General features: G+C 40.3%; 2 protein-coding genes across 2 annotated transcripts; one reads left to right on the plus strand and one right to left on the minus strand.

Moving 5' to 3' along the window:
- Nucleotides 1–11: 11 nt before the first annotated feature.
- LOC110794887 (uncharacterized) lies at nt 12–3847 on the plus strand. The gene is made up of 2 exons (XM_021999858.1): nt 12–203; nt 587–3847. Exons 1-2 carry the CDS (start codon nt 12–14, stop codon nt 3845–3847), a joined length of 3453 nt encoding a protein of 1150 aa, XP_021855550.1.
- Nucleotides 3848–7222: 3375 nt separating this feature from the next.
- LOC130463868 (uncharacterized) lies at nt 7223–17701 on the minus strand. The gene is made up of 9 exons (XM_056833146.1): nt 15464–17701; nt 9933–10239; nt 9608–9838; nt 9202–9501; nt 8655–9077; nt 8277–8552; nt 7965–8177; nt 7532–7878; nt 7223–7445 (listed from the first exon to the last, which is right to left on the minus strand). The coding sequence occupies exons 1-9, from the start codon at nt 15730–15732 to the stop codon at nt 7238–7240; spliced, it is 2574 nt and encodes an 857-aa protein (XP_056689124.1). The 5' UTR covers nt 15733–17701; the 3' UTR covers nt 7223–7237.
- Between the last annotated feature and the right edge of the window lie 7405 nt (nt 17702–25106).

The following is a 25106-nucleotide window of genomic DNA, read 5'->3' on the forward strand; positions in this document are numbered from 1 at the left end:
TAAACAACAAGATGGACGGCTGGAGAAGGCCGCCACCAATGCAGAGTAGGGAAAGGAATGTCAAGAAATTTTGTGACTTCCATAATGAGCACGGCCACCTAACAGAGGACTGCAGAGACCTCAAAGACAACATTGAGGATATGGTCAGAAATGGGTATTTTTCACAGTATAGGGCGAGGCAAGGAAATGGTAACAACAACTCGGTGGGGGGAAACCCTGCCAATTCATACCGGCCACAACAGCAAAATCAACAACAATACCCTAGAATCGAGCAGCCATATCAGCCACCTAGAATCGAGCAAAAATAGCCGGAAACCAGTGCCAGAGCAGAACAGAGAGATGGCGGGAAAAAATCACCCGTATATGTAATTTCTGGCGGTCCAGTCCACGGAGGGACAATAAGCGGCGCCAGTAGAAGTTTGGTGGAACACAGGCACATGGTAAACTATCATAACACAAGAGTGTGGCCTAACCCACCCAACATACCAGTGATGACGTTCTCGGAATCGGATTGCAGAGGCATCATTTTCCCGCATGATGATCCGCTAGTTCTCACAATCGATATAGCAAATGCCGATGTGAACAGAGTACTGGTAGACGATATCAGCCACCTAGAATCGAGCAAAAACAGCCGGAAACCAGTGCCAGAGCAGAACAGAGAGATGGCGGGAAAAAACCACCTGTATATGTAATTTCTGGCGGTCCGGTCCACGGAGGGACAATAAGCGGCGCCAGTAGAAGTTTGGAGGAACACAGGCACATGGTAAACTATCATAACACAAGAGTGTGGCGTAACCCACCCAACATACCAGTGATGACGTTCTCGGAATCGGATTGCAGAGGCATCATTTTCCCGCATGATGACCCGCTAGTTCTCACAATCGATATAGCAAATGCCGATGTGAACAGAGTACTGGTAGACGATGGCAGCTCAGCAAACATCATCTTCTGGGAAGCCTTCAAACAATTGCACATACCAGAGGACGAGCTTCAAAGGGTGAACTACCCAGTAATCGATTTCTCAGGATCTACAATGTACCCAGAGGGTAGCATACGGCTGCCGGTGAAAATCGGAGAAGGATCTGAAATGCGAGATCTCATAGTGGATTTCCTAATCATTAAAGTACCATCGACCTACAATGTGATCATCGGTCGCCCATTCATACATGACGTGCAGGCGGTAGTCTCCACCTATCACTTGACAATGATATATATGTCGAACCTGAAAAGGCCGGCAAAGATAAGGGGAAGTCAGTTGGCGGCAAGATCCTGTTACTTGACTGCTTTGAGAACACCGGGAAGAATGGTCCCAGAAGTAAACTTGACTACTGAGCCGGCAAGGCAAGAGGTACACTTAACTACTAAGCCGGCAAGACAAGAACAACTGCCAAAAAAGAAGAACTGCGCAAAAAGAGGTCGAACTGACCTGAACATGGAACACTTTGATGAGAGGCCGGTATCAGCACCAAGACCAATGCCAGATGGTCTGACAGAAAATTTCGAGGTGGAGGTTGGAAATATGGATAGAACAGTCGTGATCGGTACAGAAATGGGGAGTGACATGAAGGTCAACCTCATAAGCTTGCTGAGGGAGCACGCGGACATCTTCGCATTCTCGGCGGATGAGATGCCTGGTATCGATCCAGAGATAAGGGTCCACCGGTTAAACACCGACAGAAATGTTAGGCCTGTACGGCAGAAAAAACGTAATTTCTCCACGGAAAAAATGGCAGAAATACAAGAAGAGGTGGATAAACTGCTGGCGGCAGGTTTTATTGAGCCATGTGACTACCCTGAATGGTTGGCAAATGTAGTAATGGTAAAAAAGCCGAGTGGGTCATGGAGAATGTGCGTAGATTTCACCAACCTTAACAGAGCATGTCCGAAAGATTTCTACCCACTACCACGGATTGATAGGCTGGTAGACTCTACTAGCGGCCATGCAATGCTCAGTTTCCTAGATGCTTTCTCAGGGTATCATCAGGTCAGCCTGCATAAATCAGACAGGAAGAAGGCGGCTTTTATCACGGATGCAGGAGTTTTCTGTTATAAGGCGATGCCATTCGGGTTGAAAAATGCAGGGGCAAAGTATCAAAGGCTGGTCGACAAGGTGTTTGCCGACCAAAAAGGCAGAAACGTGGAGGTTTATGTAGATGACTCTATCGTAAAAAGCCGGAAAGAGGAGGATCATGTTAACGACCTCCGAGAAACTTTTGAAACTTTGAGAAAATACAGGATGAAATTAAACCCAAAAAAATGCGTCTTCGGAGTAAGGTCGGGAAAATTCCTGGGTTTCTTGGTCAGCGAGCGTGGCATAGACGCTAACCCTGAAAAAGTAGAAGCAATCATCAGTCTGCCGCAACCCAAAAGCGTAAAAGACATACAGCGGTTGACAGGAAAAATGGCCGCCTTAAACAGATTTGTGAGCAAGTCGGCAGATAAGCAAATGCCCTTCTTCACAACCTTGAGGCAAAACAAGAAATTCAAATGGGGGCCGGCAGAACAAGAGGCTTTTGAAGCTCTAAAAAGTCACCTAAAGAACCTGCCAACAATAGCAAGGGCAAAAGAGGGCGGAAAATTACAATTGTACATATCGGCATCGCCAAAAACAGTTGCAGCAGTACTGGTAGCCGAAACAGAAAACAAAGGGCAGCAGCCAGTATATTTTGTGAGCCATGTGCTAAACGGCCCAGAAACAAGATACGCGTTGGTGGAAAAAATGGCATATGCAGTCCTCATCGCGGCTAGAAAGTTAAGACCATACTTTGATGCGCATACAATCGAAGTGCTAACAAACTTTCCTCTCGAAAAAGTCATCAGCAAGCTAGATACATCAGGCCGGCTGCTAAAATGGGCAATAGAGTTGTCCGAGTTTGACTTGGAATTCCGGCCAAGAACTGCAATCAAAGCCCAGGCATTGGCGGACTTCATAGTTGAAGCGTCATACCAAGAAGATGAAGTACAAGCTGAAGTATGGGATGTGTCAATGGATGGTTCAGCTGCACAGACAGGCAGTGGAGCTGGAATAATCATGAAATCGCCAACAGGAGACATTTTTGAGTATGCTATAAAGTTTATGTTCAACGCGTCAAATAACGAGGCAGAATACGAGGCAGCAATTGCCGGCATCCAAATGTGCCTCGCAGCAGATGCCAAAAGAGTAACACTGACAACAGACTCCCAGCTGGTAGCAAGTCAATTCAGCGGAGAGTATGAGGCCAAAGAACCTTTAATGGTCAAATACCTGGAGAAGTTGAGGTCAATGTCGGCTCAGCTAGAGAAATTCGGCATTAATCTGGTACCCCGAGCAGAAAATATGCTGGCAGATGCACTATCAAAGTTAGCAAGTTCAAATGTCGCCGACTTGAAAAGAACAGTCATGATGGAAGTCATGAATAAGCGAAGTACGGAGTCGGAGGAAATACGGGTCATGGCCATCACAACTACCTCAGAATGGTACGATAATATCCAAACATACATACAGACTGGAGCCCTACCAGTAGATTTGGCAGAAGCCAAAAAGACAAAAAGGGACGCGGTTTGGTACATCATCCTGTGGGGACGGTTGTACAAAAAGTCATTTAGCCTGCCGTTCTTAAGGTGCCTGACAGCATTCGAGTCAGCAAGGCTGATCGAAGAGATGCACGAAGGGACATGTGGGAACCATGCCGGTGGAAAACCCCTTGCCATCATCTGTCAAAGGCAAGGCTATTACTGGCCAACAATGTTAGAAGATTGTCGAGCAGATGTAAAAAAGTGCGAGAAATGTCAAAAGTTTTCAGCTGTGATAAACTTGCCAGCCAATGATTTGATGCCCATTCTGAACCCAATCCCATTCGCACAATAGGGAATGGATATTGTTGGACCATTCCCAATGGCGGCTGGAGGGCGCAAGTTCTTAATAGTAGCAGTGGACTACTTCACCAAGTGGATAGAATCAGAGCCGGTAGCAAAAATAACGGCAAACCCGGTGAAAAAGTTTATATGGAAAAATATAATAACAAGATTCGGGCTGCCGCAGGCAATAGTTTTTGATCATGGATCACAGTTTGATTGTGCACCCATACAATGCTTCCTGGGATTATACAGAGTAAAGTTAGCTCACTCGTCAGTATGTCACCCACAGAGCAATGGGCAAGCAGAGGCGGCGAATAAGCAAATCTTAGCTGCACTGAAAAAGAAGCTAGAAGACTGTAAAGGAAAATGGGCAGATCTTATGCCAGAAATTTTGTGGTGCAATAGAACTGCTATCAAGGAGGCTACCGGCGAGAGTCCGTTTAAGTTAAGCTTCGGGCACTAGTGGAAAAAATACCTGTTGAGGGGGGCATTTTGGGTTTATTGAGGCGAACAAGGCCCGCTGCGACAGACGTAGCTTCAACAGCTCAGTGATCTGTTGAGGCGGGCTTTGTTCGCCTCAACAGGTGATCTGTTGTGGGGGGCTTTCAAAAGCCCGCCTCAAAAACCTCTACAGAAAGCGCGAAAATAAGGACCTGTTGAGGGGGGCATTTAAGAAGCCCGCCTCAACAGCCTCCTCTGTTGAGGCTCACTTCTTAAATGCCCCCCTCAACAGGTCCTTATTTTTGCGCCAAAAGTTCATATGTTGTTGAGGCGTACATTAAAAGCCCCCTTCAACAACATTAATTTTTTTTTTTCCAAATTCTTTTAAAATATAAAATAGGCGGCAATAACCACAACTAGATATATACTCCATTGAGTATTGAAACCTGTACCCAATCAACACCAAAATAGCAAAGGTATGAATCTGCTTATCTTTGATAAATAAATCATTACATTAACTTCATTTATATTAACCCAACAGAGCAAAGCGTATATATAGTACGTATGTTTACAATTTTTAAACACCTAGCTAGTCTAACAAATTACAACTAATATTAACAACTAAAGACAAAAGGCTAGAGAGCTAATCTAACAAATGTCTCTAATCCAGCCACTTAGGTCCCTTTAGATCATGCATTACAAACCTTAAGTAAGGTCGTGTTGACTTTCTTCCAATCGACTCGATCCCTAGCCTGCAAGTTGCATGGAAGGAAAATATATATGAGTACCAAAGTTTACACTCACGATATTGTCTTTACATTCCATTGAAGCATAAAATTAAAAGATATAGTTGCAGACTATAGAGATAATTAAGTACGTTGTTGACCTATAACGACCCAATGAGCCTTAAATGTGCATACGTAGATTAGAATGAGTTTTAGAAAGTTAAAGCTATGTATATTAGTAATGTAATAAGAATCAAATGAGTCCTTAGGTTCTTTAGTTCAAAGTTGGGAGCGGAAATGTCATTTTAGCTCTAAACATGACCTATAACGACCTAATGAGCCTTAAATGTGCATAAATAGATTCGAATGAGTTTTAGAAAGTTAAAACTATGTATATTAGTCATGTAATAAGAATCAAATGAGTCCTTAGGTTTTTTAGTTCAAAGTTGGGAGCGGAAATGTCATTTTAGCTCTAAACATGACCTATAACGACCTAATGAGCCTTAAATGTGCATAAATAGATTCGAATGAGTTTTAGAAAGTTAAAACTATGCATATTAATCATGTAATAAGAATCAAATGAGTCCTTAGGTTTTTTAGTTCAAAGTTGGGAGCGGAAATGTCATTTTAGCTCTAAACATGACCTATAACGACCTAATGAGCCTTAAATGTGCATAAATAGATTCGAATGAGTTTTAGAAAGTTAAAACTATGCATATTAATCATGTAATAAGAATCAAATGAGTCCTTAGGTTCTTTAGTTCAAAGTTGGGAGCGGAAATGTCATTTTAGCTCTAAACATGACCTATAACGACCTAATGAGCCTTAAATGTGCATAAATAGATTCGAATGAGTTTTAGAAAGTTAAAACTATGCATATTAGACATGTAATAAGAATCAAATGAGTCCTTAGGTTCTTTAGTTCAAAGTTGGGAGCGGAAATGTCATTTTAGCTCTAAACATGACCTATAACGACCTAATGAGCCTTAAATGTGCATAAATAGATTCGAATGAGTTTTAGAAAGTTAAAACTATGTATATTAGACATGTAATAAGAATCAAATGAGTCCTTAGGTTCTTTAGTTCAAAGTTGGGAGCGGAAATGTCATTTTAGCTCTAAACATGACCTATAACGACCTAATGAGCCTTAAATGTGCATAAATAGATTCGAATGAGTTTTAGAAAGTTAAAACTATGTATATTAGTCATGTAATAAGAATCAAATGAGTCCTTAGGTTCTTTAGTTCAAAGTTGGGAGCGGAAATGTCATTTTAGCTCTAAACAGAAGCAAACAGAGGAGAAACACACAGATGGAAGTGAAATTCTAAAGACCACCAGATCAGAATTCACATGCAACAGCAGCAAGACCAGCAGATTAGTATTCAAAGCAATAAATTAGCAAATCCAGCAGACTTGTAATTATGGAAAAATTAAAGAACTTTACCAAATCCATGAAGATATAAACGCTTCCATCTTTGTGTCTAAACAACCTAAGTAAATAAATACTCGGTTGTAAAAAACTTAGCCCATTGCTCACGAACCACATCTATTTCCTCATCGGTATAAGGCGCATTTCTTGGAGTGTAAGCCTGAAATAAGTAACATGATAAGTAATGCTACTTGTAAATTAAGAATTCTACTACGTAAAAGTACTAGTATTAGTAGTTCAACTAACATATGGTAAAAGAACGAACATTGTCTAACCGCTCATCAGTGTTATGGTGTAACGTGACTATTTCATGCATGAACTTCATAACGTAATAGCCACACTCGTGGGCGCCGACTTGTTGAGCACACTGATTTGGAGATAAATCATAAATTATATATCCAAGTAGTTACCCAAAAAAAAAAGTAAAGCTAATTAGTAAGCATGATATACCTTTACATGGAAGCCTTTCAACCCCTGCATAGTCGCTCTATTCGGACAAATCCCATCATTAAACTTGTACACTTGGTATGCCCTGCAAGTTGAGTAAAACTTCATGAATCTGATTCGGCACGAAAAGAAATAACTTAAAAAGAATTGAAAGTAACTTACAAACACAAGATTCCCCATGCACTATTTTCTCGGTTGGAACCTATCGCAGAGTCGAAAATATACGCACAACCTCTACGTAGGTCTAACACGTACAAAATCCAATGATTTATGCATTATATATAAATGTTATTGCAACCTTATGCATGAAAATAACAATAACATAGCTATTTACCAAATATCGATCAATCTCTAACACTTACTCTTGATGGTATGGGATCAAAAACCACTTGGTAATGTTAGGATCACCCTTCTTCTCCTTTTCAATTTCAGCATTGAAAACTACTTTCAAATACATTGATGCAGCCTGAGGGTTGGCCTTGATTCTAGAGCTTGACATTGCCTCGGGACAAACAAACCCAATCTGAGAGTTGTCAAATGCAAAGGTGTGTTCGTGGAATAAACACCTACAAAGTAAATGTATAATGCAAAAATTTCAAAAACTATTATAGTTGACAAAACCAAAAACAAAAATATCGATGGAAAAGTTTACATCATATAGACTTGGATCACTGAAATGTTGAGGCACGCCCCTCTAAGGAACTCTTCAACGTCAACCTCATTTACATAAGTTTGTCGATCTTCGTCATAATGCCAAACCGAAGCGGGCAATGGGATTGAAGTATTTTTATATACATCACCGGGCGCCGTATTGATGATAAACTTCAAATAATTGCATGATGGGCCAAGACCTTGAATTGTGTCGTCTGCCAAATTTTGCTTCTTACTTTTGGCGGCTGATTCTTCAGTTTTACGATCACAACTACCTACCATCTCTTTGGCCGTCTTAGAGTTCTTCGACTTCGATTTCGACTCCAACTTATTTGAGCATGAATTTCCCTGTAACAATAATGTTAAGCTAGCATGAAAAGTTCAGTTTTGATTTCAGTGTTGAAGCACAGGGGAGTGGGAAGCATATGGTTTACCTTGGCCGTTAACTTCAGTGTTGTCTTCTCTTTGGACCCTAAATCAAGTGTTGCCTTCTCTTTGACAATTAATTCTGTTGTCTTATCTTTGACAACTAATTCTGTTGTCTTCTCTTTGACAATTAATTCGTTTTTCTTCCCTTTGGAGCTACCAACCACCTCTTCAAAAATCTGACTCCTGGACTTCTTTGTTGGGCGTGGAGTAGAGTACTCCTAAACAGAGGTAGAAACCAAAGGAGTTCAAGGCTCTGAATCTAATTCTAAACAGATGCATAACGCAATGAATGACAATTAATAATAAAAAAGTTATACCTCGTCTTCTTCGAAAATCACCAAGTGAATTGGCCATTGCACAAAACTAGCAAGAGCCCTGCCTAAGTTATTGAATCCATCTCCAGTAGGTACCGGAAGAGTGTCATCATCATGTCCGTCGTAAATACAATCAACTTGGACCTTATAATGACTAGGCTTCATCGATCTAAAGTGTTGGTGCAACGAACCATCCAATGGGTACGCCATACCATCTGCCACTATCACTTTGTTACCCAAAACTTTATCCTCAAGGGCAAGACGACATGGAGTTATGGCCTTCACAAATAAATTTACAAAATTTCAGAAATCACTACAAAGTACAATATTAAAAACCTAGCTAGGGGTGTTTTGAGTGTATGCACTATAGAGAATATATACCTTCAGCTCGCGTGGTTGCTGCGATGAACTCGGACAACAGGTTACGAGTGCACGGTTAACATCAAACTCATCACTTACAAGAGCAGAATCAAGTGCGGGGGTAGAGAGGGTGTGTAGTTGACCGGTTGCTTTCAATGTGGCTAGTTGGTTTTGGAGGGCCTCCGCCACCTTTCTCTCTAATTGATCTTCAAACTCCCTTCTCACCGAAGCTCTGATTGATTCGATAGCCTCCGGTGATGGTTCAATATGGCCACATCTACTACTTCGGTCTATTGGACCGAAAGCAACTTTGTAACCGACATTAACTCCACCTGTTGCCTTGACACGCCCACGGTGATCCTTTTTTCCCATAGCCTTGGTGAGGGCATCTTCTCCCTGGGTGAATGAAATATTTCCTTTTCCCTCTTCTTCTATGTACTCCAACTATAAGAATTAGGAAAGTAAAAATTAGATGGTATACATGATGGAAAGGAGAAGCAATCTTAGCAATAGAACTAGGAATTAGGAAAGAAAAGGATATAGAACGTAAAATTTCATATGCACTTACAGCCATCTTAGCAATATTTACGGCTTCTTTATCATTCGGGTCAACTTCCCACTTTCCCTCTTTGTTTTTAACTTGATGAGCCAAGATCCACTCTACTGATCTAAACTTCTTAAATCTATCTGGCGCTGTGGTGAGTGATGAGGTCACTGAGGAGGAGCCACTTGAGAGGGTTAAAGCTGCCTCTGGCGGTAGTCGCCCATCATTTATCCACTCTGGTCTCTTTCTAACATAACCCTTTTGGCCTGTGCGATGTGGGTGCTTGTTTTGTAATGCACTTTTACTTGCTTTTTCTCTACGAACCTGTCAAAAAACACATAAAGAACATGTCGAACATTTAAAGATGGCAACAACAAACTAATCATATAATTATATAAAAAAATATCTAGCAAAGTAAATTCATTATTACCAACATCTCCGGCTTGTTTCGTTCTATCACAAATGTTTTCCAATCATCCTCTGTGATTTGATGGTAGATGTCCCAAGGCATGTCATTTGTCTGATGTTTCGGCATTTTTTCTTTCTTAGTTATCCAACGCCGCGTTAACCTGGACTTGAAAGCTCCAAAGCGTTTCGCCACACACATATGAAAATATTTTTCTCTCCTTTTAGCCGGATCATCAATAATGTGGAACAGAAGCTGTTAATTTTATGGATAAGAGATTGTTAGAAACGTATGCTACACAAATAGATAATCTAGGAGAATACAAATCAAGTTTTTATTCAATGTTTACCTTGGTCTCCTCCCAAAACCCCTTCTTTGTGTGTTCATCTAACGTTGAATATTCTTTCACATTAATGTTAATTCTAGCAGCACAAGACCCAACTTGCTTCCCGTATTCTCCTGACCATTCTCCATCGGGGATTCCATATTGATTATACTGAAGATGCATAGGCTTTTTGGCTTGAACTCCTTTTGACGGACCACGGAATTTGGTCTTTTTACTAGTGTTGGTACCTTGTGATTCCCCCGTAGGATGACTAGCTCCATCAATTCCCTGTATTTCATTATCACGATGATCATCCATGGTAGCTACGGTCCTGCAACAAAGAAAAGAGAGCAATACTTAGTAAAGGGAGCAATACTTAGAAAAGAGAGCAAAATGCTACAATTGGCCATTTACAAAGCTATACCTAAAATAATGGCCTTATGGTATTACACCTAACATGCAAAACAATCCCAAATCAAACCTCACCTAAAAAAACAACCCAAAAAAAAAATCATAACTCACCAGTTCTACGCACTGATCTGCACAGCTCAGATCAGAACTGTGCAGATCAATGCATAGAACTGATCAGAACTGACCAGTTCTGTGCACTGATCTGCACAGTTCTGATCTGAACTGTGCAGATCAATGCACAGAACTGATCAGAACTGACCAGTTCTGTGCACTGATCTGCACAGTTCTGATCTGAGCTGTGCAGATCAGTGCACAGAACTGATCAGAACTGACCAGTTCTGTGCACTGATCTGCACAGTTCTGATCTGAGCTGTGCAGATCAGTGCACAGAACTGCACAGTTCTGTGCACTGATCTGCACAGTTCTGATCTGAGCTGTGCAGATCAGTGCACATAACTGCACAGTTCTGATCAGTGCATATTCCTTGTGCTACTTGCAGTTCTCGTGGATTGATAAAATGCAATATATGTCAAATTTGATTCCTGGTCTAATTTGATGATTCTGGAGTTCAAATCTTCACCTTCAAACATGTAAATTACACCATACTGTAAGCAAAGTATCAAATTGTAAACAAAGTCATCTTCAAAACGGTTTTTATGTACTTATCCATCATCAACCACCAGAAAGCAAACATCAGAAACTAAGTTACCAATCACAAAGCCATGCAAACAAGAACAGGTAATTGATATTATTAGACAAAATGTACTGAAAACTAACCAGATAAAGTTAGTCAAGTTATTAGAAGTATCAGACTCTCAGTAACTTAAATAGGAGGGATAAAGTAGGAGACTATCACTGCAATTCCTCTTCACAATACAAGTGGCAATTGATTGGGGTTGAATTTTTAGAAAAAAAATATGAATTAATATCCACAAGTATCCTTCACTATTCAAATTTAAGTAGTCAAGATAACAAAAATTCCAAGGCGCACAGGCTTTCAGATATGAATAGAAAGAACAAAGTCAAAAACTTCAACAATGCATCAGAAGTGAAGCCCGAACTTACACATGTATGTTTCAATTACGATTCGTAACCCATATTCCTTCCGTATGATCTGTACGCATATGATTAGTATTATTTGCATCCTCCTCTTCTGGCAATGGTTGAACAACCATTGGTAACGGAGGTGTGTCATCATACTCATCATACTCATCTTCATCTACAACATCATCAATACCCAAAATATGTCTTTTTCCTTGGGCAACAACACGCCATCTAGGATCAATATTGTCAACCACATAAAAAACTTGCTTAGCTAGTGATGCTAGAATGAATGGCTCGTCACTGTCACTTAGTCGATCAAAATTCACCAAGGTTAAACCCGGGAAAATTTCATCTCGCTTCACACCATTTTGGTTGTTAGCCCACTGACACCGAAAAACAGGGATCACAAAATAGGTATAATCAAGCTCCCATATTTCTTCGATAACACCATAATATGATTGTGTTGAATCAACCGGCCTTTTATCCTTAGCGCTTGCATAGACCCTAGATGATGCAACAACCTTTACTCCACTATTTTGCACTACACTCTTTTCATCTTGCCTTCTAGTGTAGAATGTGAACCCATTGATATCATATCCTTCAAAAGATCGAACACATAGTCGAGGACCTCGAGATAACCACTTGATCGTATCAGAAACATCATGGTCTTGTTTCTTTCCAACTTCCTTCTTAAACCATTCAATAAATGTGCGATTATGTTCCCGCATCAACGCTCTTTCCTTCAACTTAGGATTACAATGTTGCAATTCAAGCAGATGCTTTTCTAAATAAGGATGAACCTCTGTAAGATGCTGCAACACACAAAGATGTGCCTTCTTCTTCCTCTCCGATGGAGGAGATATCACATTTTTACCAATTACTCCCTCCCCTGCGAGCCTACCAACATGTCGAGATTTTGGAAGTCCTATTGGTTCAAGGCTTGACAAAAACTCAGCTAGATATCCAGAAATCTCTTCTTTAAGGACTCCCCGAATGATACTACCCTCTGGATTAGCCGGATTCCTTGCTTTGTCCTTTAAAGTCTTAAAAAATCTCTCAAAAGGATACATCCATCTTAAGAACACCGGACCACATAACTTGACTTCGCGAACTAAATGGACAATCAAATGCACCATTATATCAAAGAAAGAAGGCGGAAAATACATTTCAAATCGACATAGAGTTTCAACAACATCATTGTGCAAAGCATCCAAAGTCTCCGGATCAATCACCTTAGCACATATGGAATTGAAAAACAAACAAAGTTTTGTTATAACATGTCTCACGTGTTTCGGCAATATCCCACGAAGTGCAATTGGCAAAAATACATTAATCAGTGCATGACAATCATGAGACTTCATACCAATCAACCTAAGGTCCGAGAGAGACACTAGGCGCTTAACATTCGACGAATATCCCGAGGGAACCTTAATGCCATGTAAGCACTCACAAAACTTCTTCTTCTCCTTTCTCGACATTGTGTAACACGCTGGAGGCAGAAAGGTCTTTGTACCATCCTTTTTTTAACAGGCCACAAATCTGGTCGAATATTCTTCTTTTTCATATCTTTCCGCACATTCTCATTGTCCTTGGTCTTTCCTGGTATGTTTAGCAAAGTCCCGATGATAGCATCGCACACATTTTTCTCAATGTGCATTACATCGAGACAATGCCTAACCGACAAATCTTTCCAGTAGGGAAGATCCCATAATGGAGACACTTTCTTCCATAAAACACCCTTTTTAGACTTGGACTTGAAGCACTTACCGTATTTGGTTTCAACATTTTTGATACGTTCATAAACTTGTGATCCTGTCAAAGGTGTACGAGCTACTCCTTCCTCGGTGAACCCATTGAATTCCTTCTTCTTCTTACGATAAGGATGATATCGACTAAGGTGCTTCCTGAAATCTGGGTAGATATTTTTCTTGAAATGATCCAACCGTGTGGGCTTCATGTCCTCTTCACATATAGGGCATGCTTGTTCTCCTTTGGTTTTGTACCCAGACAAGTTTCCATAGGCCGGAAAATCATTTATGGTACAGAAAACCATTGCCCGCAATGTAAAGTTTGAGTTGGTGTGAGCATCGAACATTGGAACACCTTCATTCCACAACAATTTCAAATCATCTATGAGTGGAGCGAGATACACATCTATATCATGTCCTGGCTGCTTAGGCCCTGAGATGAGGAGTGACAACATGATATACTTGCGTTTCATACACAACCATGGAGGAAGATTGTAAATTGCAAGAAGAACCGGCCAAGTGCTATGCTGACTACTCAGAGAGCCGTATGGATTCATCCCATCTGTACATAGAGCAAGTCTCAGATTTCTAACCTCCTTGCCAAATTCAGGATACTTCTTATCAATAGTTCTCCATTGAGGAGAATCAGCCGGATGTCTAAGGAATTCATCTTTCTTCCTCCCTTCCGCATGCCACCTCAGATACTTAGCATTCTTCTTTACGGAGAACAAGCGCTCAAACCTAGGTATGATCGGAAGATACCACAATACCTTGGCGGGCGGTCCCCTCTTAGCTGAATTGGCCCCTTTACGCTTGTAACGCGACATAGAACACGTTGGACACTTATCCAAATTTTCATACTCTTTTCTGTAAAGAATACAATCATTTGGGCAAGCATCTATCTTGACGGCCTCTAAGCCTAAGGGATTCGTCAATTTGTTGGCATAATAGGCAGAGGTGGGAATGTCATTGCCATCGGGAAACCAAAGACCTAGTCGTTTCAATAATTTCGTGAAACTTTCTTCGGTCCAACCACTCTCCGCTTTCAAGTTGGAAAGTGATGCCACACATTCTAACAATTTGAATTTTGTACACCCAGGGTACAAAGGCGTCTCAGCAGCCTTTAATACCTGCTCGAGTATGTGAGGTCGTTCATTCAAGTGATCTTTCACCGCATCCATCATTTCATTTATTTCATTATCTTCTTGCTCATCATCATCCATCTCATTATTCTCAGAAATATCAGAATCACTCTCATCACTCTCATCACTCTCTGCCAGAACATCAAATTCATTCACACTAGAACTTGGACGATCAAGTATTTTCTCACCATGCCAAAACCAGACATGGTAATCTTGCTTAAACCCACGACGAAATAAATGATCCTCAATTTCATCAATATCAGCTAACCGCCTTACATTGTTACAATCACGGCAAGGACAATAGATCTTTGCGGCTTTCGTATTCCGTTGGTGTGCTAAAGCACATCTAAGGAACTCCTCAACCCCACTCAAGTATTCCACCGTAGTATGGTCACCGTACATCCAACGACGACTCATTTCTAATAACACAAGGTTTTACACAGAATTAGATAAATCAAGCCACAAATTCTTAATTTTGACACAAGAACTATACTAGCTTGGCATAAGATCTTAGTTCTCTAATGATGCAATCTTAATTTTGACACACGAACTATACTAGCTTAGTTTCTGATGTTTGCTTTCTGGTGGTTGATGATGGATAAGTACATAAAAACCGTTTTGAAGATGACTTTGTTTACAATTTGATACTTTGCTTACAGTATGGTGTAATTTACATGTTTGAAGGTGTAATTTACATGCATGAAGTACTGTTTTAGCTTCTCAGTGCACTGATCAGTTCTGTTCTGTGCACTGATCTGCACTGCCCAGATCAGAACTGTGCAGATCAGTGGACAAAACTGATCAGAACTGTGCAGTTATGTGCACTGATCTGCACAGCTCAGATCAGAACTGTGCAGATCAGTGCACAGAACTGGTCAGTTCTGATCAGTTCTGTGCACTGATCTGCACAGCTCAGATCAGAACTGTGCAGATCAGTGCACAGAACTGGTCAGTTCTGATCAGTTCTGTGCACTGATCTGCACAGCTCAGATCAGAACTGTGCAGATCAGTGCACAAAACTGGTCAGTTCTGATCAGTTCTGTGCATTGATCTGCACAGCTCAGATCAGAACTGTGCAGATCAGTGCACAGAACTGGTCAGTTCTGATCAGTTCTGTGCATTGATCTGCACAGTTCTGATCTGAGCTGTGCAGATCAGTGCGTAGAACTGGTGAGTTAAAAAAAACTAAGATTTGGTTTTAAGTCCAAACCTTGGTCTGATGGCTGATTCTTCTATTGCAAAATGAGGAATAGATGGATATAAGGAAGACAGGGTTGAATAGCTTGGTCTGAAGTTCCTCGAGAACTGGCACCAAGAAGCATAAAACAGAACATCTACACAGTCCTGATTGAGGTTGTACACCAAATGCAGCGCTTTTTGCAATGATGCTTCATCTCCCTTGAAAATTAGAAGTAAGCAAATGCTATTAGATTTAGTTGAAAAGTAACAGAAAGGAAAAAGCTCCACATAAAATAACATAGCTATAGAATCTCCTAATTTGGTTATTAAAGTCCTTTCTTAAGTTAAATATCAAACCACAGTTTGTTTCCATGCAACAGGATGGATAACTGAATGAGCCCCTATGCATGCAACTATGCAAGAGTTAAGCTACAAGCACCTGGCACTACTCATACTCAGCCATAGTCAAAAGCCTTGTAAGTAGAACTAGTTAATATGAGACTGGTCCTCGGCAAAGGAAGAGGCACGGAGGTTTGCTGCGGACTGTGCATACATTTTCAAATTTTGACAGGTGCTCGACGACCTGGCTTGATTAAATTTTTAACCAAGAAACAAAAAAAGACTAAAAAAATCTCTAGGGGGGCAGACTAGTTTTTTTCACACCGTTAACATAATACTTGCAATAAAGAAGTGTTTACAATCTGCGTTATTATCAGATACTGTAGCAGGCTATATCAGGTACACCAGCTGGTTGCATCAGGTACACCAGCTGGTTGAGCTGCTGCGAGCCCAAACCACAGACCGATAAATCCAACCTTGACCGAAAATGCCATAACAACTAGTACAGGCAATGCAACCAAGTAGAAGGTGACAAAGTTTATTGTTGCACCTATTTTAGTCCTTGTTGAACCTGTCAAAGCCCCACAGGCAGCTGTCTATGGACAGTTTCCGATCTCACAAAACCCCAGAATAGGAACTCAACAATAGCAAGAGCAATATTGTAGCATAATAAAAATGGAACTAAAAGAACTTGAAAATCAAAGCAGCAGCAACAACAGTCTCCACTGTCATACATCAGAATATTGTAGATAAGCGTGTACAAAAAACATCACAATATACTATAGTGAATACATCAAGCTATGGTAATTTTAGAGCCTATAAAGCTACAATCCAATATCAACGATTAGTTTACATCATTAATAAACTATCAATATTACAATGAACACATGAGTATATTTTATGCAGACATATTTTCAACAGATTCATATCGATTCGCTCCACTTAAAAGTTCAAACACTTCATTTCATCTGCATACTTTGGATCGAGCTACTCACATAGCTTACATAAACCATCACCATAAAAGAGACCTTCATCATTTAGACACAAAACCCATATCACTAACTTCTATTTTGTAACTGAACTAGAAAAATTTAACCTAACATCTATTTTGTAACTGAACTAGAAAAACCACAAATATCAAACCCTAATTTGTAAATTCATCCAATATTGAAACATTAGCCTAAATTCTCTGCATAATCAACTCATTATGCTCAACTAATTGAAGAGAAACTGAATTTTAAGACCAAGCAAAACAAGAATCAATTATAACCTAACCTTGATATATTGCGGCACTGTGTGAAACAGAATCAACCGAGATAGGGAAGACGACGGTGGGGAAACTCTCCTTCAGATGGTGGTGGTGGAGCCGCGCGGTGAGGAAGGTGGTGGTGGTGGTTATGGTGGTGGTGGAGTCGCGCGGTGAAGAGAAGAGATGTGAAGAGAAGAGATGTGAAGAGAAGAGAAGCTTATCGATCTGTTTGGCGGTGGTTTTATTTTTTTAAAATATAATGTAGCCTATTGAGGCGGGCAATTAAAAGCCCCCTTCAACAGATAGACCCTATTGAGGCGGGCAATTAAAGCCCCCTTCAACAGCTTCTATCTATTGAGGCGGGCAAGGAAAGCCCCCTTCAACAGCTTCTGTAGAAGCGAACACTAAAAAAGCCCGCCTCAACAGAATAGTAAAATATTTGACCCGCGTTGACTAAGTAGCTATTGAGGCGCGCTTATGTATGCCCCCCTCAACAAGGGGGCTACAACAGGGGTTTTTTCCACTAGTGGGGTCTGAGGCGGTCATACCGGCAGAAATGGCTCTGCCAACCATGCGAATCCAGCATTACGATGAGGAAAGAAACGATCAGCTGCTGCGACATCAGTTGGATTTCATGCCAGAAATTCGCATGAAAGCATAAATCAGTTCGGCAGCATACAAAAGCAGAATGAGCAGAGCATACAACAAGAAAGTGAAACACCGGCCTCTAGGAGTAGGAGACCTAGTACTGCGAAGAACGGCGGCAACAGGAAAAGGAAATGCTCAAGGAAAGCTGACAGCTAATTGGGAAGGACCATACCAGATATGGGAGGAAATTGTTCCTGGATCATACCGGTTAATGCAAATGGATGGTACCGCGCTCAAAAACTCCTGGAACGCCAGTACTCTGAGAAAGTACTATGTTTGAAAAAACTGTAATGAGGATGTATGAGCAGACTGATTGCAATAGCAGTCTGCATTTTGCTGTTATGTATAATTAGGGCGGTCCTCAAATACGACTAGTCCATAAATGAAGGAAGAAAAAAGCAAAAAACAAACGCTGCATAAATCAACACGCAAAGGTAATGTATGGATGTGATCAGTAACAGTAAAGAAAATAAATTCCGTATGGGCACTTTACTGTGAAGCGTAGCAGTCCATAATAAGTTGATGTGATTAGTAACTTTGGAGAAAATAAATACCGTTAAGGGGCACTCCATTGTGAAGCGTAGCATTCAACGAAGTGTATGGATGTGATCAGTAGCCGTAAAGAAAATAAATGCCGTATGGGCACTTTACTGTGAAGCGTAGCAGTCCATAATAAGTTGATGTGATTAGTAACTTTGGAGAAAATAAATGCCGTTAAGGGGCACTCCATTGTGAAGCGTAGCATTCAACGAAGTGTATGGATGTGATCAGTAGCTGTAAAGAAAATAAATGCCGTATGGGCACTTTACTGTGAAGTGTAGCAATCCATAATAAGTTGATGTGATTAGTAACTTTGGAGAAAATAAATGCCGTTAAGGGGCACTCCATTGTGAAGCGTAGCATTCAACGAAGTGTATGGATGTGATAAGTAACCGTAAAGAAAATAAATGCCGTATGGGCACTTTACTGTGAAGCGTAGCAGTCCATAATAAGTTGATGTGATTAGTAACTTTGGAGAAAATAAATGCCGTTAAGGGGCACTCCATTGTGAAGCGTAGCATTCAACGAAGTGTATGGATGTGATCAGTAGCTGTAAAGAAAATAAATGCCGTATGGGCACTTTACTGTGAAGCGTAGCGGTCCATAATAAGTTGATGTGATTAGTAACTTTGGAGAAAATAAATGCCGTATGGGCACTCCATTGTGATGCGTAGCATTCAACGAAGTGTAAAAATGAGATCAATAGCCGTAAAGAAAACATTCAACAAGTATAACAAATCAATACCTTATGGGCACTTTACTGTGAAGCGTAGCAGTCCATAATAAGTTGATGTGATTAGTAACTTTGGAGAAAATGAATGCCGTATGGGCACTCCATTGTGAAGCGTAGCATTCAACGAAGTGTAAAAATGAGATCAATAGCCGTAAAGAAAACATTCAACAAGTATAACAAATCAATACCGTATGGGCACTTTACTGTGAAACGTAGCAATCCATAATAAACTGATATGATTAATAGCGTTAGAGAAAATGAACGCCGTTAAGGTGCACTCCATTTCGAAGTATAACATTCAACAAGTTAAGCAAATCATATCGGTATGAGGAACATTCATTTCGAAATATAACATTCAACAAGTTGGCAATGTAGTAATACCGGCATAATTGGAAGTATCATACGCAAAATGAAGTAAATATGAAATCAAAAGTTACTTGTTATAAATACATGGCAACAAAAGGAAACACACGAAAAACCGACAGCCATCACCCAAAAAACTTGCGAAGTGATTAGCTGATAACAAGGCACAAAGGGATGCCGAATAAAACCGACACCGCCACGATAATACGATGTTCTAAATTAAAATTACATCAACATTAAAGTGCCCTAACAGCATTTGCCAAAAAATCAAAAGCCAGTCGCCAAAAAATAAAAATCCTAACAAGTATGAGGCCGTGGGAAAAGAAGAAGATCCGCAAGAGGAGGGAGGTGATGACTGCCGAAACCGTCAAACGGCATGCTCATCATCAGACCAATAGGCTGCTTCCGGAACCTCCAAAGGAGGCAGGGTCCTCTGATTAGCATTACAAATCACCGCCTCGGGTAGCTCCTGAGGCTCAAAGCCGGTAGCAACCTTATGCAGCTCTTTCTCCTCATACCCATCCTCAAACTCTTGCCAACCATCCTCGTCCAGCTTCTTCACATGGCAAACGACCCGATGCGCAGCACACTAACCGCCGTTATGGCGCAGAGTCAGAATGTCATTAAAACAGTCATACTGAAGAAGTTTATCAACAGCCCTCTTGGCGGCAGATTTCTTCACTCCCGGCAAACTTTCATTAACACTCGTCAGCTGTTGATCCAAGCCGTTTTCCCTCTTGATGAGTCATATTTGTATAGGGTATTTTAGGCGCATTTAGGTTGCATTATTAGGCATTTATATCATTTTAGTTGCATTTAGGGTCACATTTGTATAAGTTATCGTTGTCGTACTCTATTACGCCCCGTTTGTGTTTTCTTAATGTTTCAGGTGATTTTACGGTCATTTGGATGCTTTCGGATTTTTATGAGTTGATTTGGATGATGAACGGATGGAATGTTGACTCGAGGATCATTGCATGTCTCTAGAGATAATTTTGAGTCAACAACGAAGCTAAACGCTATTTTTCTAAGCATCAAAACGGACAAGCGTTCACTCTTTTGATGATATCTCAAGTTCTACATGTCGAAATGAGACGAATTTGATTGGGCTAGAAAGTAGACTTCAAGAGCTTTCCAACGACAGGTCACACGTCCTTATAGGCATTGTAGAACAAGAGTTATGACATAAACAAGATGGCTCGACTATCCAATTCGCCTACGGCCCAAAACGCAGGCCCAACTCTCCTCCTTGGGCGCGAAAACCAGCGACCAACCAGCGGGCCCGCTGGTTTCTGCGCCCAAGTGATTTCCGCGCGTGTTTTGGTCTTCGTGATCGTCCAATTAAATCTTAGCTTATGTAATTGTTATTTTTTCCTATTTTGTTTAGAATTTGAGAAGCATATAAATACTTCAAGGGAATGCTTTTATCCCTTATGCTTTTATTTCCTTTAGGTTTTAATTCTCTTGGAACTCCTCTCTCACGTTTTTTTTTCTCTCTTTTCTTTTTCATGAACCATAGTTTTTCTACAAACTCCATTAATGTAATTCTTTGAGGTATTATTGATTTTCGTTTTTATTTTATTTATTGCTTTTAATTATGTTTTCATTCTTAGATTTGATTTTCATTGTTCGTTTCATGATTGAGTAGTTTCTTTTCTAGGGTTTGGGAATCCATGTTTATATTATGAATCCTTATTATTATTGTTGATGGTTTGATTATTCATTGATATTTCTAGTTGATTAGGTTTATATTGTTAATCTTTGCAATCTGATCAATTGTTTGATTAAATCATGCTAATAGGATTTAGAATCGAAAGATCGAATTTTAGAGGCTTACCTACAACTAGCAATTCTGATTATGTTAGCGATCGTACTGCATATGTTGAATTGAGAGTGTTAAGACCCGACCGTAGGATTAACTTGTGCTCTAGATAATTTGAATATTTGAGTTGTTGATGATGTTTTGATTGATTCTGAACTATGAACATGGTGAACCGTTGCCCTAGATCTTTTAGTTTATTTTTCTATTTATTTTAGTTTAAACATTGAATCCTAAATTTCGTGACATTTTTAGTTTCGCCATACCTTGGAAGCTAGATTTAAATAGCCATCTCTCTGTGGATTCGACCCTGCTTACCCTACTACATTGTTAGGAGGTTTCGTTAGGATTTTATTTTTGACGGGTGTACGACAGCCTATCAAATTTTGGCGCCGTTGCCGGGGAGACGGTTCTATTTTTCTTTTTAGCTTTTATTTTTGGTGAGGCTACATTGTATATATTTTTTCGGTTTGTGTATAAAATTCCTTTTTAAAAAAAATATATAAAATGACTTCTTTTTGTTTTCCTCAATTCGAGAATGAAGTGTTTTGGAGATATTATTATAGGCTCGGAGATTTTCTTGGTCCAAATCATCTTTTTGAACAATGGGAACTATGTATGGTGATTTATGAGGGATTGAATGAAGATACAAGATTGGTGTTGGATTCCATGAGTAGTTATATATTTGTGGAGAAGACTCCAGAAGAGTGTTGGGATTTGATCGAGCAATTAGGTAGAGATACATATGAGTGGGAGATGACAATGCATGTTGAACCTACTCTGCAAAATTTCTCTTTTCCTATTCCTCAAACTCACACCCCTCCCCCGTATTATTGTTCTTGTTGTCCTTGTCATGACCATGATACTTCTCTTTGTCCCTATAACGAGTCATATGTTAGTACTGTCAACCCTTTCCTTCGATTTGATATGCGAAATTTCCAACTCAAACCATCTTATTGTGACATGAAAATCCTTTATAATGATGATGATAATGATGGTGGATTTGTTGAGAATGTTAGTTCATTAGAGGAAGGTTATCATTTGACTCTCCATACTGATGAGGAAAAGTTGGATATAACGGAGACTTTGCAGGATAAAGAATCACTAATGTTTGTAGAATCGATGATTGAGAAACCATTGGTTGCGAAACTTTTGGTTGAAGATTTTAGTGACAAGTTTATTCACGAGGGTGAAATTGTAGATAAAAGCATTAATGTTGAGCCTATATCTCCTCCCGCCTATGTCCCGCTCTCGCGTAGGCTTGATCTTGTTCCTTCATCGCCCATGTTAAGTCTTTCGTACTTTATCAATAGGCCTCCATTCCATGATACAATTGACCTCGTCGACCTTGATGCTCATTCTAAAACGTTTACATTGCCCGAGGAGCAATTAGAAGGAAGTTGTAAATATTCTCTTTTTGATTTTTCTTCTACTTCTGATTCTTTTTCTTTTGGTTTTATTGTTTCTGCTTATTTATCTAATACGACCCTATTTGCGAGGATGAATGTGGTTTTACTCAAGCCATACGTAGTGCTCAATGACATGTTTGCAGGGGCATTTGATAAATTACTCAAGGCGTTGGATTCTTCTGATTAACAATTTGAGTGAAGTCAAGCTAATGACTTAAAACGAGCGCTTATCGGGAGGCAACCCGATTCCTAACTTTCCTTCATTTCAATTTTCTTCATTTATTTCCATTTTAATTTAGTATTTCATTTCTAATTGCTTAATTTATTGAAAAAAATTTAAAAAAAGGAAACAACAAAAGCACAAAAATATTTTCCTTTGAGTTCACTTGAATTCATAATTTTTTTAGATTAGTTTTCGTTAATCGTATTTATTTATTTATTTATTTTGCGTTTAATTTTACTAACGATTTGTTTTCCTTTGAGTTCGCTTGAATTCATATTTTTATTTCATTTTTAGATTATTTTTTCTTTAATCGTATTAATTTATTTATTTTTATGTGTTTAATTTTTACTAACGATTCTAATTTTTGAGTTTAGTGGTGCTTGATTTTTTTTTAGGATGTATAGGTGCAATAAGTTAATTCCAAAATTTTGATGCACTAACAAGCTTCGGTTCGCTCACTCATTGCCATTGTGCTGCTGTCTCGCTAACCCATCGTGTGCACGCCCACCCAGCGCTCAATCAGCTTGATCGCTGCTCTCTTGCACGCGAAATCCAGCGCATGCGCAGCGGGCCCGCTGGCCTGTAAACGTTCCAAAATCAAAGTCCCTGCCTTGCCCGCTGGCCATCCTGCGGCCACGCTGGTTTGCCGCCTATCCCAATTCAAATAATAATAATAATAAATAAAAAAATCAACTCTCCAGCCCACGACCACACCCACGCATAAACTGTAGCCTCCATCACCCCGCCGGCGCGCCACCCGCACTACCGGCGGACGACGCCACCACCCTCCACCTGCAACCCGGACACGTTCACCCCCAGCCCGCAAATTCCCCTCTCCGCTCTCTTTCACCACCCACGCAAAAACCTTCGAACTTCCCTCTGTCTCGCACCACCCTACGGTCGGCCATCACCTCACCGGCGTTACGCCGGCGCCGAACCGTCGCTTGCAACTCGCCCAGCCAACACCCCCGTCGTACCTCTCTCCCTCGTGTGCGGTTCTCACTCAAGCACGAAACAGCAAACAACCCCCCACCCAACCACCACCACCCGTCGCACCCCTCCAACCATAACCGCCGCCGGCCGCCTGCAATACGGTGGTCGGCGCACCGCCTCACACCAGCCACCATCCGCCACCTTCCCACCCCCTTCTTCACCTCTCAAATCTCCCTCCTTCACCATTATTTGGTTCATGAATTAAAACCCTAACTTTTGAAATCAATTTGGGGGTTTTTGGTTCTTTGTGGACATTGGTAAATTGTGTAGTATTGTGGCTCGTTTGCGGAATTCACAACTAAATTATGGTCTTTGTGGTGCACAAAAGATATTAAAATTTCAATTTTTCTAACGTTTATTCACTTGAATCATATTTTGAAAAGAAATTTGGAATTTTGATGACAATATTGGTTGTTGAATTCAAATGGTTGTCGTTGTGAATATTATATGAATTATTTATTGAGATTGGTTAACTTTTGTTGATTGTTTGAGTTCAAATTGTTAGCATTGGGAGATAACTAATTATTGCTTGAACTATTCGTTGGGATTGATCGTGGAATCTTGAATTATGCACCATCTTGGTTGATTGGAGTACTTTAAATCGTGGTTGTTGCATCATGAAAGCAACTAAACCAACTAGCTCTCACCCAAATCCACCACATCATGGAGATTGGCTCTTTGCGTCGTCAGTTTGAAGCTTCTGGCCACACCGCTTCTACTATCGACAGTCCTATCGAGTGATACTCGACAGACGAGGCTCATCACGAGTGAGCACTTTCCATCTCTCTCCCTTGTTTGAGTTATATTGTTGCTATTTTCACAGTGAGGGCATTGTGTTTTGTTTAGCTTGGGGGAGGGATATCTATCTTTATTGCTTTCTAGTACAGTTTTATTGCTTTTTTGGGTGTTGTACGCTTTGTACCATCCATTAGGGGTGGGAGTTTACGTGCAACGAAAAAAAATGTACTGCTTTCCTAGTGTTATTGTTCAATTTAGTTGCATTTTTTGCATTCATATGTCTTTATACCCTGCATTGTGCAATTGACTTTCAAACTATGTTCGGGCTTTATTTGACTCTCTTGAGCTTCTTTTGAACTTAGTTATGATTCTGAAATTCAGTCGGTCATGCTATACATTGATAACTGCTTGGCATTGTGTGAACCAATTGAATGGTATGCGGTAAGATGTTGGTCTCGTGTCAAGAATAGCTAGCCAATTATCTTGTAGGTCACCTTACTATGTGTTTGTGTGATTGATGTGACTTGTTATCGTATGATTTTGGCTTGAGATTCATTAGTAGTTTAGTTGCAACTCACGCATGCCGCGTATGACAGAGGCCATTCTCTTAGGAAGCCTTC

This window comes from Spinacia oleracea, chromosome 6 (genome assembly GCF_020520425.1).
Source record: "Spinacia oleracea cultivar Varoflay chromosome 6, BTI_SOV_V1, whole genome shotgun sequence".
In the NCBI taxonomy this organism is placed as follows: Eukaryota; Viridiplantae; Streptophyta; class Magnoliopsida; order Caryophyllales; family Amaranthaceae; genus Spinacia; species Spinacia oleracea.